The 14,975-nt window shown below is 34.4% G+C and overlaps 2 protein-coding genes across 3 annotated transcripts; one reads left to right on the forward strand and one right to left on the reverse strand.

Annotated features, from left to right (window-relative positions):
- Positions 1-281: 281 nt before the first annotated feature.
- Positions 282-8,502, reverse strand: LOC110463790 (keratin-associated protein 5-8-like). Of its 2 annotated transcripts, XM_021518648.1 has the most exons (7): positions 8,320-8,502; positions 7,131-7,242; positions 6,338-6,448; positions 5,631-5,786; positions 3,726-3,788; positions 2,860-2,948; positions 1,128-1,215 (listed from the first exon to the last, which is right to left on the reverse strand). In XM_021518648.1, the coding sequence occupies exons 2-6, from the start codon at positions 7,134-7,136 to the stop codon at positions 2,904-2,906; spliced, it is 381 nt and encodes a 126-aa protein (XP_021374323.1). In that variant the 5' UTR covers positions 7,137-7,242; positions 8,320-8,502; the 3' UTR covers positions 1,128-1,215; positions 2,860-2,903. The 2 variants fall into 2 exon arrangements, with proteins under 2 accessions (XP_021374322.1, XP_021374323.1); XM_021518647.1 differs by lacking the exon at positions 2,860-2,948 and having other exon boundaries at positions 282-1,215.
- Positions 8,503-8,713: 211 nt separating this feature from the next.
- LOC110463787 (intraflagellar transport protein 22 homolog) lies at positions 8,714-13,884 on the forward strand. The gene is made up of 5 exons (XM_021518644.1): positions 8,714-8,835; positions 10,544-10,704; positions 11,528-11,626; positions 12,695-12,795; positions 13,180-13,884. The coding sequence occupies exons 1-5, from the start codon at positions 8,797-8,799 to the stop codon at positions 13,329-13,331; spliced, it is 552 nt and encodes a 183-aa protein (XP_021374319.1). The 5' UTR covers positions 8,714-8,796; the 3' UTR covers positions 13,332-13,884.
- The last annotated feature ends 1,091 nt before the right edge of the window (positions 13,885-14,975 follow it).

The following is a 14,975-nucleotide window of genomic DNA, read 5'->3' on the forward strand; positions in this document are numbered from 1 at the left end:
ACATTATCATGTACTATCTCATTGGCAAAAATGTAATAAATAAATGATGTGCATTGTGCAATGATTTCTAAAAATCATATGATTATGCATGTTGTTCGATGTCATTAACACACAAAGTTGTACTTGCACCAAAAGTCTTTGATATGTAAAGGTTTGGTTTGGTTTAGTATTGTTTAACGTCCTATCAACAGCTATGGTCATTTAAAGACGGCCTCCCCTATGTGCAAGATGCATGTGTGTAGTGTATGCGTGTGTGTTTTGGGAGGCTGTGATATGTTCATGTTTGTCTCCTTGTGATAGCGCGGAAACTGATGCCGACTTTTTAGTGATACTTAACTGAAACATACTGCCGAAGTCACCCAGTAGGATATGTAAAGATACAATATATTTACATAAGCACCATTTAGAAAACAATGCAAATTTTGTGAGAAAATAACTTCAAACTCTTTGATTGTTATTTTATGTAGAGTATATAAAGTCATGATTTTTCGGGATGATTCCAAAATCATCTTACTATTTATTCAGGAACATCCTATACAAAAGAACTCTGTGGTACGGGAAAGCTGAGTTCAATAATTTACTAAATTTGTAGGGTGAGATGACTAGATACCCAAATATGGAGTACAGATACCCAAATATGGAGTACAGTTAATTGGGTATAATGTAATTACAATTGATACAGGATTGGCTTTTTAACTTTGAAACTTGATTACCAACAACAACAAAAACATAAACGTTGCTTTGTACGGCAAAGTCTTCATTAATAGAACTGTTTATGTTCATAATTCATTAATTCTTCTTGTGGACATACCATCAATGTAGGAATAGGTTACCCACTCATCTGACTTATACTACTGTGGAAGACACTGGCTGCATCTTATGAATTCCAGAGGCTGTCGAAGCCCTCCGAAGTTCGTGGACATTTCTCACTAAGGATGACCCACCAAAAGTCACACAGAAGCACTGATAGGCCCCTAACTTCCTGCTAAAGCCTAGGCCCAAGTTGATACACCTGGGCATGTCCTCTTCCTCCATTTCATCAGGGATTGGGGTGGAGCACCAGGGTTCAATACAACAGTCACCACACAGTGGCCCAGCATCTGGGTCACTCTGTATCATACAACAGGCTGGTCCACACAGCGAGGCACAACAAGGATCATTACAACAGGGCTGTGTCAGGCAGGAACAGGAGTCAGCTGGCTGGTTCACTAGATTCTGAAATCAGTTGAAATGATCCTCTTTAATTCTCATCTCTCAATTATTCCAAAAAAATAACCAATACACTATCAGGTCAAAAGGAAATTAATAAGAAATATGTGTACTGATACGTCACATTTTACAGCTTCACATGAGAAAGTTGTTCTATAAAATGTTAGCTTTAGACAGCTACTTAAAATTATGACAGGCTCACAAAACTGTTCTTTACAATTCAGGCACTATCTTTTTCATTCGATTATACTTGTATTACTTAAGAAAAATTCAGAACCTTTTTGATACAAAGATCTAGAAAAAATCATTAAATATTATATCTTTCCAGTAGTGAACTATTGCCAAAATCAGCTATAAAATCACATGTATGTTACAAAGAATGAACATTTTAAATCAATTATTTTTTCAGGTTTGAAATCACAACTGATAAGCTTTAATATATTTTAATTCAATTAGGTTGTTGCAAGCACAAGCCACTGTAAAGTAATATTTTCAATTCGTATGTGCATTGTATTACACATTTTCTGGTGTAGAAGCATAACTAAATTTGAGTTGAATCACATTCATATGAAACAAAAATATAAAGCCATTATATAATTTCTATTATTTACTTTTAACATCTTTTAGTATTTCACATTTGCTATGTTGTGCTAAATCAGTATTGCCCTATTTGTATTTTATATAGTTATTGTGAGTACACCAATTCATCAAATCATTAATTAAAAGCTGTTAAAGTTTGAAAATGACTTAAAATTTGAGTGCAGTAAAATAAGTATATTTACAGTAAATAACTGGTGTGATGCAAAATAATAAAGGTGTATTCCCTGAACCATCACATTATAAGTGACAAAACAGGAAGAAAAGTATCTGAGATATATAAAGTGCACTTATTGATATATACACTATGACAGGCCTCATTCCTCTACTTAGTGTACATGTATATCGCAATTTGCCAAACCCTTGATATACTGCCAAAGAGTGTGTACAGCACAAGGCTGGCATTATAAAAGGGTAAAATGATATAGCAGAAAATGTAAAGGAAATGTAAGAAAAGGGATAAGGGGATGAACAAACAGGGCCATCATAATGAGGATTTTGTGTACCTGTAACAGGACACCAAAATGTCAATGATGGACACCAATATATAACAGGAGTGAAATGAGGAGATACATACATAACTTCACCTTATTGCAATTTGAGCTGAGGGCAGATGAATAATTAGAGTAAATTTTCAAAATGCAAAAGTAAATACATGTAGTTAAAAGTAATGTAATTTTGAAATGAGAATTTTTTATTTGCGAAAACTAACCCTGAGCATGCATATTAAACGGAACTTAATTATCAATGAAAATTAAGCATATTAGCACTAACATAGCTTCTGTATTTTTCAAATTTACAAATCAAAGAATACCCTGAGCATCAACCGCAGGAAATTAATAAATTATATTAATGTGGAAAGCCTTATTAAACGACCAAGACATGTCATCACATTCATCCGTAAGCACATCAAGCATGCAAGCTGAAAGATATTAAATTGTTAACAGTGCTGAATACTTACCAACAAAACAAGTGAATGTAAATGAAAGCTGTGCATACATACATCCCACACTACGAGAAGGCTACAGGGGGTAGATATATGTTTATACTTACAACTCTATAAATAAATATATAACTGTGCGTGTGTAATGATCACGTCACACAGCACTTTGAGACTGGAGAGTTCCACATTCATTGCACCACTGTATGTTGTCAAAAATAATAACAAAAATAAGTCATTTCATCACCCTAACAGAATATAAACACCATCGGCACCTGAAACAAACTGTTGGGTAAATCATGCTGGGAAAATTGTCAAAAACGGTCCATTGGATTTTATAACAAGGTTACCGCGAGCGGTATATAATACGCCCGTCACACATTGAATGAGCAGTTGTTTGTACGATTGAAATATATGAAGTATTTGTGAGTAATTGATATTAAAAGAGAAATCATTCAACATAACTGGTAGATCAATGAGTGCAATAGAACATCACGGAACGCATGCATCGCATTAATGAAACAAGGGGAATAACTCCAATAATTACGGTCGGATAATGGCGGTTATCAAACTTGTCCGAGGTTTCATGGTAATTAACCTTGTTGTGAAGTTTGAAGTTAATCCGTTAATAATTACTCGAGAAATCGAGCGGACATCGTTCGCATTCCCGCCCTCCCGCCCTCCCGCCCGCTCCCGTGATAACATAATACGTCCCCGTCTTCGACAGGCGTATAAAAAGACGACACACGGTTTTATAGTTACAAGTGATTGAGAGTATGAAACAAATGAAACATAAGTAATTAGTCACTATTTACCCATATAACAATATTCTCAACATGGAATTAAAAATTTAAAATAATGAATCAATAAGTTTAACAAACAATGAACATAAACTTCTAAACAGTAAATTTAAACATTCTAAATTTGTAAACATAAACATAAAATAATAAATATATGAAGATTCTTTATTTATACATACATTTGTGAGACAATTTGTGGATCCAAAACACTGGCAAAGAAGAATTTCCACACAGCTTAGGGACTGCAATATAAAAACCAATATCAAAAGCTGCTTCAAATTTACAATTGTTACTGAACAAGAGACAACATCATGTGAGGTGTTGAAAACTTTTCAAATATCTACAGCAAATCGGCTGAAGTAAAAGATTGTGACACCAGTTTCCATTGTTGAAGAGATATGGATTTATCTATTGCTATATACTACCAATGCCAGGGTCACCTCCTCAACTTCATAGAGTATCATTTATATGTACGGTAACTATCATACGAAAGCCACTTGAAGGTGAGACGAAGTCAATATATTTTATTTGTAACACACATCGTACTGAGTGTCATATCTAAAGGCATCAAAGAGATTGTTTTATGGTGACATTATAACAAGGATTAACTGTCTATGTTTCTAATAAAGAAATATTGGATAAGAAAACATGAATCAAATGTCATTAAAATCTGAAGCAATATGGGAAACAAATACTTCATAAAAGTATACAAGCTGTAGGTCACTTGTAAGGCCAAATAACAACTGTTGTTTGATTCCGTTACCCTATCTACCTAAATTTACTGTGTCTACCCTAAAAAAAAAAATGACAATTTTCAACAAAGCATTGTTGAAGTCAAGATCACTCTCCTAAATAAACCTTATAAAAAATAAAAAAATAAAATTCATAACCTAGCTACCTTCCCTTGGTTTTTCAGACATGTACCATGAAAGAAACATTTCTATTTTGGTCTTAACAACAAATGAAAAACACTGAGGATCTTATCCGAAAAAATACTGCTCTTATTCAACCACCACAAAACCTAGAAATGTGAAATCAAGTGAATCTACCTGTGTCAAAGCTTGCAAAAATTACACCTATTGGAAATATGCTTTGGATGAGGTCATGAAATGAACATATTTTTTCTCAAGGAACATGCATGTTAGTGTGATCATAGGAAATACCTTGGGTTTCAGATTTCATTACTGGGTTTTTTTTCTTCACATTTGCATATTACTGTATAATATTCACTACATAAAACAAACAAAATATAAATATAAACATGTTTCCTTCATGCCTACTGCTATATACCTCACACATGCCTACTGCTATACCTCACACATGCCTACTGCTATACCTCACACATGGATTTGGCATCCTGATATTATCATGAAAATTGGAGAGAGAAAAAAATGATAACAAATTTGAGTTTTGTCTGGAGCAAACAATTCATATACTGTAATACTCCATCTCCTAAATTTGAACACCTTTTCAAACAACACTGATGACTTCCCAAAAATACCTCTCTAGCTGATCTTCAAGTTCACTTCACATACTTCCATATGCATTAATTTGATTAAGAAATAATACTTTCACTCAAGACTGCTCCATGATAAACAAATCAATTATTGAGACTTTGTCTAGAAGTCTCGGGTCAAAGAAACGTCCACAAGTACAATGGAGTTCAAATGTTGTCAAAAGCTGAAAACCTTCTGCCAGGCCAAGCAAAGTAGAAACACTTCGATCCTACATTACTCCAGATACACCTTGATCCTACATTACTCCAGATACACCTCGATCCTACATTATTCCAGGATCAAAACATTTAAATGCAAGCTGCACTCACAACATATTATAGACAATAAGTCACACAAGTGTATATAATGCATTCATATCATATCATATCACGCAAAAACAGCCTATCCTGATTTTAAAATAAATGTTCATGCCAGCTATATGATTTAAATTTGAAAATAAGTGATTTGACAGACAACACATGTTGGTATACTGTGTAACTTTTATATTTTTCTTCTCCAATTCGGAGACCAGTAAGTCGCTTGCAATAGTAACAATTCATTTTTATTTGTAAGAATGACGTAACTCACCCTTCTGTTTGGACAGCACTTGTCGAGGCAACCCCCAACAGAAGGATTACAACAGTTGCATGACTCGGACATCGCTATACAACAGTCGCAGCAGGGCGGGGAATCTTCTGACCCACACAGGGAACAACCACACCCTGCCTCACACACGCCCCGCGACTGTAACAGGAACAATAATACATGCATATATAATAATCACAAGGGTCTTCTTAGCATGCCCTCAAAGCAAATAATAATTACAAAAAAAATGTAAATACTTTGTGCACAGTTTTCATGACATCGCAAATTTTTGAAATCGGAAAGTTTAAAACACCTAAAGAAACAGGAGACTTACATTATTTGGAAGTTTGAAGAGTGAATCCGTTACAGTGATTGAAATATGCTTTGGAAGCATTTCGTAATTTGTCTGCAATTTTGTAACAGTACAAACGATAAGACTGTCAACAAGAATAAAGTAGAGTAAATGATTGTACCTAAAACCTTACTGCAACATACATCTCCTTTATAGGAGTTCTATACTAAGAAAAGTGTCACCTAGCTTTATAAATAACCTGGCAGTAGTCAGGCCTGTTGATTGATTGAGGATAAATTCTTAATTATACTATCAACTTTTTTTTTTAAAACATGAAGGGAAATAACTCTTACATAAAATCACAAGATAGCATACATCCTTAAACATGATGGTTCAAACTATCACACAAGTTACAAACCAGTAGCATCTGTCGAATTCCGAGGATGATAAGAATGACGGCGACCCAGCAAATCACAGATATAATAATGATGACTGGCAAATCTAGGGCAAGATCTGACGATGATGTGTTCTGAAGGAAGAAATCACAAGTATATATATACAGTATACCTATAAAATAAGTAAATCACAAGTACATTTATACCTATAATGTTAAATTATTAATGAAACAACCCTGATATATTACATACATCATTAACATCACAAGCAGTTTATCTAAAGATATCTGGAAATACTTTGTCAAATATGCCTTGACAGAATGGTAGCATGTACAGTTTACTATAAGGTAACCTTTTTCCTGTAATATTTTTCAAAATTTGAGGTTTTTCAGACATCCTGCTGGTGTACACTTTTTTGATAAGTCAGTCAATTCCTATCTATTATTGAGTACAGGGAATACACATTTGTACAATTGTCTGCTGTAATAATATGTGTAGTCCTGTAATTATAGGTACCTGTACATACAATATGTAGTAAAATGTTCATGCTTTCACAATCCACACATTTGAATCTTCGCCAAACATTATTTTAATAATAGTTTCATTCAACATAGCTCATGAAATTTTGACAATCAGTATGTTATATTAATGTATTCTAAAGCAGATCAGGGAAAGATTCTTATTTTGGTCAGCTACTTTAAGTTACTACGTACAGTGTACTAGTATCAGACTGTCTTTTGGACTCTCAGACTAATGGACTAGTGTTAGTGTTGAATTCTGTCTATATATATATAGTTCCACTTGAGCCATACTTACCCCCATGTTTGTCTTCAGTAGTGTTCACCTACTGTAAAGTCAGCAGCTGTATCCTCTTCACTACACAGTAAACCCCAGGGAAGATAATGACTTCATAGTGTGCCTATGTTACCTACATGTATGAAAAAAAATATACTTGTAAATAAATGTTTATCATCTATAATCACTACAAAGTAAAATATATCCTTTAATCAACTAGGGTGAAAATTCTTAGTAGCTCCTTGATTGGCTAAAATCACACATACATTTGTATATATATATAGACAATGTAATAAATGGTACACTGTATATATATATGACCCCACTACACCTAACTTAAGGGTACTTTGTTGCACAAAAAGCCTGCAGTAAGACATATGTGACTTATTCCAGAGGTGCAGAGCCATACAGCAAGTGAGCATAAACCCCTGGAATTTTGAGGATGACAGGCTATAAGTATCTTACAATAAGAAAGAGGCATGGTAGTCTAGCTAGTGGTAGGAGGCAATAAGGCTCATGACTGATGGGTTGTGGGTTCGAGTCACATCATGGTACTGTGTTGTATCTGAGACTTGAACAAAATACTTTACTCCACTTTTTCCAGTCTACTCAGCTGTAAATGGGTACATGGTTGGGCAGTGCTGGAATTGTTGGATGCTAGCTGTACATGTGAGCGCCAAAATGGCAGTACCTGCAGCTGTATGCTGCGATCCCAGGGACCCCGGGAAAGATATTGGTTTGTCGCAAAGGTCCTATAACCACGGATAATAATTAGTTAACTGCTTTGAGACGACCTACGAACTAAGTTGTGATAAAGCGGTATATAAGAGCCTTGAATTATTATCATTATAATAAACCTTTGTGTCAAAACCTGCACTTGGCCGTAGTGGAAGCATGTACATTATCTAGCTGTGTACATGATAATTAGATACCAGTCAAGCAAATTACCCTTCCAATTGAATTTCTCTGACTTTGTTGCACATGAACAGATGTGCATATATATTTCTTATTGGATTACTCCAACAATGTTCAGATGTTAGAGGTTAATAAATACGGCGAAATACTTTTGACAAGAGCCGGGTTGCAGCCGGCATAATCATACCCGATACAAAAATAGCCGACTAGCAGCCTCCAACATGTATGTTGTTGGAGTACAAGAAGACATGGACCATTGAATCAATGAATGTCATGAATGTTGTGGTTTTCTTACTTATTTGACTATTTCATGACAAGTGGAAAAGTACAACATTCCGATAATTTTTGGAAAGTGTTAATCGTTAAGTTCTTCAAACGATGAGCTCCAAATGTATCCGGGAAATCACTGTAAACAGATATTAACACTGTTTTAACATCTATTTCTGCAAGCTAAGGCATGATTTTGGAACTTCCGCTCAAAATCAAAACCACGTGATCAAACAATACGTAAACTGTGCGTCATATTGTAAACATATATTTGATTCGAACTTTATCCAATTAAATACATTTTCTGAAAAAAGTACGTCAAGTAAAAATTGACCTAAAGTTTGTTATAAACATCATTTAACTTAAAACATTTGTATATCTGTTTATTTACGACATAATGCTATTTTCCCGATAGATGGCGTTTTCGAGTTGCTTCCGCTAACAAATTCCTCGAGTTGAGTTCGGCTGCTACATTTTGAAGTTAACGTTCCCGTCAAGTTCAACGATGTTTAAAGTCAAAGTTTTAGTTATTGGCCCATGTCAGGTAATTACAATAAGTTTTGAATATTCACCGCCAGTGCCTTACCCATCTTTTGTTTTTGAAATTAGTGGACCAAAAGCTTACACATCTAAGATCTTACTAAGTTTTTGCTTATATTTCAAGAACAATTGTGTACAGGTGTTTGAAATTTTGCCTGTAAATTGAGATATATATCAGAAAAAAAAGGGTATAACTTAAAAAAAAAAAGAAAAAACATTTAATAACATAGGTCTACCCTTATTATAAGTACCCTTATTTTTTGATGATATACATCTCAATTTACAGTCAGAATTTCAAACACCTGTGGATATTGTGTTATAAGAAGAAATTCAAGTACAGCGCTGTGTGGAGATCTTGAAAGTTTTACCCTAAAATTATAAACCATTTTTAGGACAGAACAACCTAGTGCAAAATTAAGAGCGATATGACCCGACACTAGTACTAATATTAATACCCGGCCTCCTCTGTCCCATCTGGAGCTCTGACGACGCAATATATAAAAAAAATCTCTCGTCATCAGAAGCTAGATTTTCCACTGCCAGTGACCAGATAAGATAGCTCAGTGGAGAGTTACAGTATGTCCATTTGGAGTGCTGGGGTCCTGGATTTAAATCCCTGTCTTTATGTACGTGTTGCATTTTCCTTCTCCTGTTATAGTGGTTCCTGTGACTAACCATTGATTACGAGTAGTCTGTGGTGCACTTCATACTTAGGTCTTAAATGCTATTCACACTAAATAATGTGTCTTGGATTGAAGTCTTAGAAAGAAGGGTGGAGGCGGATTAGTCAAATTTCTGCAGAACCTTGTTGTATCTGTTTAAAAGCCTACATGCTTTGAAAGCAATTTAAATGTATATTAGCAGAGATGGGCTGGATGAGTCTACTGGTGATTAGGTAGCTCAAATTACAATTGGTTTAAATTTCTAAGAGTTTGGAGGCCCACATGTAAAGTTTAAATCTCTGTCTCACCCTGTGCATTTTCCTTCCATTACAGTTTACACACAGTACACATAATATAACTTTTAATGTAGGTAGTGTCATGACAATCACAGGGGGTCCCTGACAAACACGTCACTAACAACAAAAGCAGTAAATTCATTCCAGATTGATAGTCATTTGCACTTCGTTCAGATTCAAGTTATAAAAGCAACAATTCAAAAAATTATGTTAACAATATCATGTGTGTCTTATCCCAGAATGCTCAGAGGGTGATATATACATGTACCAGGCCCAGTATAATCTGATGATTCGGTCATAATAAATATCTAAAGAGACCTTAAGTAGCTGTATCATTCTTCCTGAAATACTTGTTTTGTGCCATTTTCATGAGAGTTGTTTAAAACTATTCTTGGCATCTCATATTCCTCAATTTTTGACATTGGCCTCAAAAAGGGCAAACTGATCGGTTGTGGTTTGTGTACAGGCCTAGGGATCAAGGTGCAATGTATAAATATATTTTAGCCACTAGCTATAGATTAGTTAGAAGTTTTCCAATGGATTGAAAATTTCACTTGTTAAATCAGAAACTCACTCACAAAACTCAACATTCTATTCATCAAATATAACACAAACGGAAATCTGAACAAATGAAACCAAAGAAGATACTTACAGCGAAAGAAAAACAATGAATATTAATGCAGAAAAAAATCTGCTCACAGAAATTTGCAACTAATGGATATTTTAACTAAACATATTCTTCAAATTTGTTCAGAGTGGCAAAACAACAGTGTCCAATTTCCTTGCTGATGCCACAGATCAAGCCAGCGGGGAGTACCATCCAACACAAGGTTGTCGAATTGTAGAGTTTGAATGTAACACAGGCGGCCGTCAAAATGTGGAAGTGGAAATGTGGGATTGTAGTGGTGACAGGAGGTAATATTGATATACTGATCACAGGGAGCTGATAATTTGTTTCAGCTATATTTGGACCTAAACTAAAGTGTTCAAAGTAATTTTACATGTTTTCAGGGTTTAGATCGACTTTTGGTAAAAATGACACCCCTAATGATCGAACATATGATCATTGGGGGTGTCGTTTTTACCAAAAGTCGATCTAAACCCCGAAAACATGTCAAATTACTCTGAACGTCTTATTAAGGTCCAAATATAACTAACGAATTCTCAGGTCCCTGTGATAGTCATTACTTGTGAAAGTATTTATTAGTTATGGACAATAGTATTATGTACATATCTGTATGTATAGTTAAAACTCAAGATAGTATGTCCCTTGTTAACTCCATAACACCTCAGTAATTGACAACATATTGTAAGATCCCCATTCCCTTTTTAACAATTCATTGATTTGTTTCTTTCTGTATATCAGAAAGCCCCCTAAAAGTATTTTGATGGGTAAAAGGTGGTAGCTGTACTTACAAGGTTTAACACATGTTTAAAACAAGTGTCTTAGCTGTAGTAATTTGTTACAAATCAACACTCTAAACAATACTTATTATGGTTATAATTCATCAATTTATCAGCCTAGAATTGTGGTTACAAACAGACTGCTTCTCCTGGCAAAACATTGCTTTATTTTTCCTTTAGGGGAAAAAAACCCCTAAGAATATCCTCTTAATTTCAATAAAGATAATGCTCTATTTTCTCAATTCATGACATATATGAATCAGGCAATGTAGAATTTGACAAATCTTTATAATTTGCTTAATATATTGTTTGATACAACTTGATTGTTCTCCAGGTTTGAGACATGCTGGCCTGCGATGGCTAAGGACACAACTGGTGTAGTGTTTGTGTACAATCCTGATATGCCTAATCACGACAAGGATATGGAGGGATGGTAAGTTCAACAGTATCATCAAAATAGTTTTTGCAGTCTAATGAACTCCCCCAGTTTAATATTTTGTGACTGACAATGTCAAAGAGTTGTCTACAGATCATTAGAAACTGACTTAAATACTCAAATAAAAAAATGGCTACCAGTAGACTGAAACAACCTCTTAGATACCTTTGGATTTGTTTTAAGGGGGTGTTATACTGTATATATATATATCAACTTATATTTAGTAGTTAAAGAGTTTTCTAGAGGGATTCTATTCCGATTTTGGTTATCATTTGGCGGGTCGCCGTTGTGTTTCATTGGGCAAGTCGTCTTAGTGCACTTTCGCTATAGAGCAGAGCCAGCGAGCGTTCTGATATTTAGACTATCAGCGTTCCTTGTCCGCGATGCTCTCAGCTTAATTGCTGCCTTCGGCTGTCTTTAACAGAGGGGACTATCGGTTTTGTATAATAGCTATATTTTCAATTATAGTATATCAGTTCTATCTTCTTGTAAAATGATGTATATGTACATGTAACTGTTCTGTTTCACTGTATCTTGATAAAGGAGCAGATCGCTCCGAAAATTTGACAACCTAAACTTGTCCACACTGTTGGAATTACTTCTTTGCCCCATATATATATATATATCAATATATAGAAAAAGTAAGATCTAATGACCGACTAAAAAACAAGCTGCTTTCACCCTTAACAGGGCTCTTCAGGTTTCAGGAAAAACCTGAAAAGCCCTGTTAAGGGTGAAAGCAGCTTGTTTTTTAGTCAGTCATTAGATCTTACTTTTTCTATATTTACTTACTTCATATGGACTTAATTCCTTTTTTATTACATATACATATATATGTATATATTATATACCAATATACAGTTGTACATGCTTATCTTAACTGAATATCTGTAGTCGAGATATGAGATTATGATTAAAATTTATAGTAGTTATTAAATTGATTACATGTATAACTAAAATTTATGATAAACAGTCTAATCGATAATGAGAGTACCGATAATACAAACCAACCATACAGTTCTGCTTTTAATTATTTTTGCATATTGTTTTCTTTTTAAACTTAAGGTATGACTTTTTTGTGACCCAACAAAGCTTGAAGGATAGCCAATGTATAATACTTGCACATCACAAGCCAGGAGCAAATGAAAGAGAAAGATCTCAACTTAGTAAGTATTATAATCCTTTTATGTCTAATGGTTTTAGGGACTGATTATTTAGCAAATCAATTTTGAAAGGGATTTTGTTTTTAAATATTAGCTATTATGCATTTTACATTTTGTACTAATTATTTGAAACACTAAGTTCCTCCAAAAGTTAATCTCAGACAAATCTCTATTTTTTGCTCATTTCTCAAAATAAATATGAAAACTTCAACCAGTCATTATTTTTTAATGTCCTCTTTCTAGTTAAACTCATAATAATCAGTGATTAGTAATTTGCTATATATTATAAATCTCTAAGTCTGTGTAATTTTCCAGCAAATCCACCGGTTTTTGCGTTGTTAGTGAATAGTAAATCTGAGTTAACTTTCGTGGTATATTATTCTGCAGGTGATACGTTTGCTAATGTACAGACAGTACAAACAAACATTGAGGAGGATGGTGATGACGTGAGGAATCACTTCAACAATTACCTTTCCCGAATCATCTCCGCCCTGTCAGACAACCGCGAAAAGGAGGAACTAAGCATCATGAACAATTGATAACATTTAATTTATAGATCTTTTATTATGTTTTGTTATTATCGATTGTACTAAAGAATGGAGATCGAATACTGTTTTTATAGAACCTTGACAGATACCATATACTTGGGTCTTAATGACATATTTGGCCACTAATTTAACAGACAGTTTTATACTGTTTTATGTACATATGTTTTATGTATATCCGTCCAATTCAGGAAATGGTTTAATTTCCTTAGAAAAAAACTTTGACCTAACTTTGTTCAATAGATACATGCAAATCTTAGTAACACTTCAGCTAAATTAAAGGAGGTTGAGGTCCCCACGTGGAAAATTGAACACATTTCATTACTAAGTGTGAAGGTAGTATTGGATTACCTCCCTTCATTGAAATCCTGTATATGATCTCTATTTTCGTATGTATTTTATGAACTATGTATGTTTTATATGCAAATACTTGAATTCACCTATTGAAAGGATGCTATTTCAGTATTGATAGAGAGCTAGAGAGAGAGATTATATAGGGAGAGAGAGGCAAAGAGAGAGAGAGAGTATATAGGGAGAGAGAGAGAGAGAGAGAGAGAGAGAGAGAGAGAGAGAGAGAGAGAGAGAGAGAGAGTATATAGGGAGAGAGAGGCAGAGAGAGAGAGAGCGTATAGAGGGAGAGAGAGAGAGAGTATATAGGGAGAGAGAGGCAGAGAGAGAGAGAGAGTATATAGGGAGAGAGAGGCAGAGAGAGAGAGAGTATATAGGGAGAGAGAGGCAGAGAGAGAGAGAGTATATAGGGAGAGAGAGGCAGAGAGAGAGAGAGTATATAGGGAGAGAGAGGCAGAGAGAGAGAGAGTATATAGGGAGAGAGAGGCAGAGAGAGAGAGAGTATATAGGGAGAGAGAGGCAGAGAGAGAGAGAGTATATAGGGAGAGAGAGGCAGAGAGAGAGAGAATCAAATCATCATTGTGGTATGTACATGTACAATGCTTTGTATAAAACAATTACTTCTGTGAAGGTCCGGAACCGGAGCAGTTCAGTTTCAGTTATGATTAAATCCTTTGTAATTGTTTATGTGATATATACAAATTACATCCTGTTCATTCCACACATGAAATCTATGATGACGTCCTGTTCTGATCTTTATCTGCAGACACTTCATTTCGAGTACTATATATGTATAAGTATCAATGGATGAGAAACGTTTTTGAATCTCCATCATTTCTTATCGGGCCTTAAGTAACAGTTACTTTATATTTGAAATGTGATCTGCATCTGATATTAATGTAAAAATATTATAATAATAAAAATTAGGAAAATGAACTATAAATCTCGTTTTGTGTTTCGCTGCTCTCTGATAAATCTGCAGGGTTGATTAGGAAATACATTGAAGTATAATACTAAGTTCACATGATTTCACAAATACTCAGCACATGTGTTGTAGGTTTATGTAGAAATATGTACACTATGTAGGTTATGTAGAAATATTAAATTACACTGAAGGTTTGTTTATATAGAAATATGTACATGATATAGGTTTATGTCGAAATAAGTACACTATATTTAGGTTTATGTCGAAATAAGTACACTCTATTTAGGTTTATGTCGATAAGTACACTATATTTAGGTTTATGTCGAAATAAGTACACTATGTAGGTTCATGCAGAAATAAGTACA

This window comes from Mizuhopecten yessoensis, unplaced genomic scaffold, assembly GCF_002113885.1.
Source record: "Mizuhopecten yessoensis strain PY_sf001 unplaced genomic scaffold, ASM211388v2 scaffold10929, whole genome shotgun sequence".
Classification (NCBI taxonomy): Eukaryota; Metazoa; Mollusca; class Bivalvia; order Pectinida; family Pectinidae; genus Mizuhopecten; species Mizuhopecten yessoensis.

What these genes read in the sequence shown, in the direction of transcription:
- LOC110463787 (XM_021518644.1), top strand. Translation starts at nt 8,797, where the DNA reads ATGTTTAAAGTCAAAGTTTTAGTTATTGGCCCATGTCAG. An exon ending in GATTGTAGTGGTGACAGGAG is followed by an intron (nt 10,705 to 11,527) that starts GTAATATTGATA and finishes ATTGTTCTCCAG; the next exon opens with GTTTGAGACATGCTGGCCTG. An exon ending in GACAAGGATATGGAGGGATG is followed by an intron (nt 11,627 to 12,694) that starts GTAAGTTCAACA and finishes TTTAAACTTAAG; the next exon opens with GTATGACTTTTTTGTGACCC.
- LOC110463790 (XM_021518647.1), bottom strand. An exon ending in GAATTCGACAGATGCTACTG is followed by an intron (nt 5,787 to 6,337) that starts GTTTGTAACTTG and finishes TTCCTGTTACAG; the next exon opens with TCGCGGGGCGTGTGTGAGGC. An exon ending in AGTGCTGTCCAAACAGAAGG is followed by an intron (nt 3,789 to 5,630) that starts GTGAGTTACGTC and finishes TTTATATTGCAG; the next exon opens with TCCCTAAGCTGTGTGGAAAT.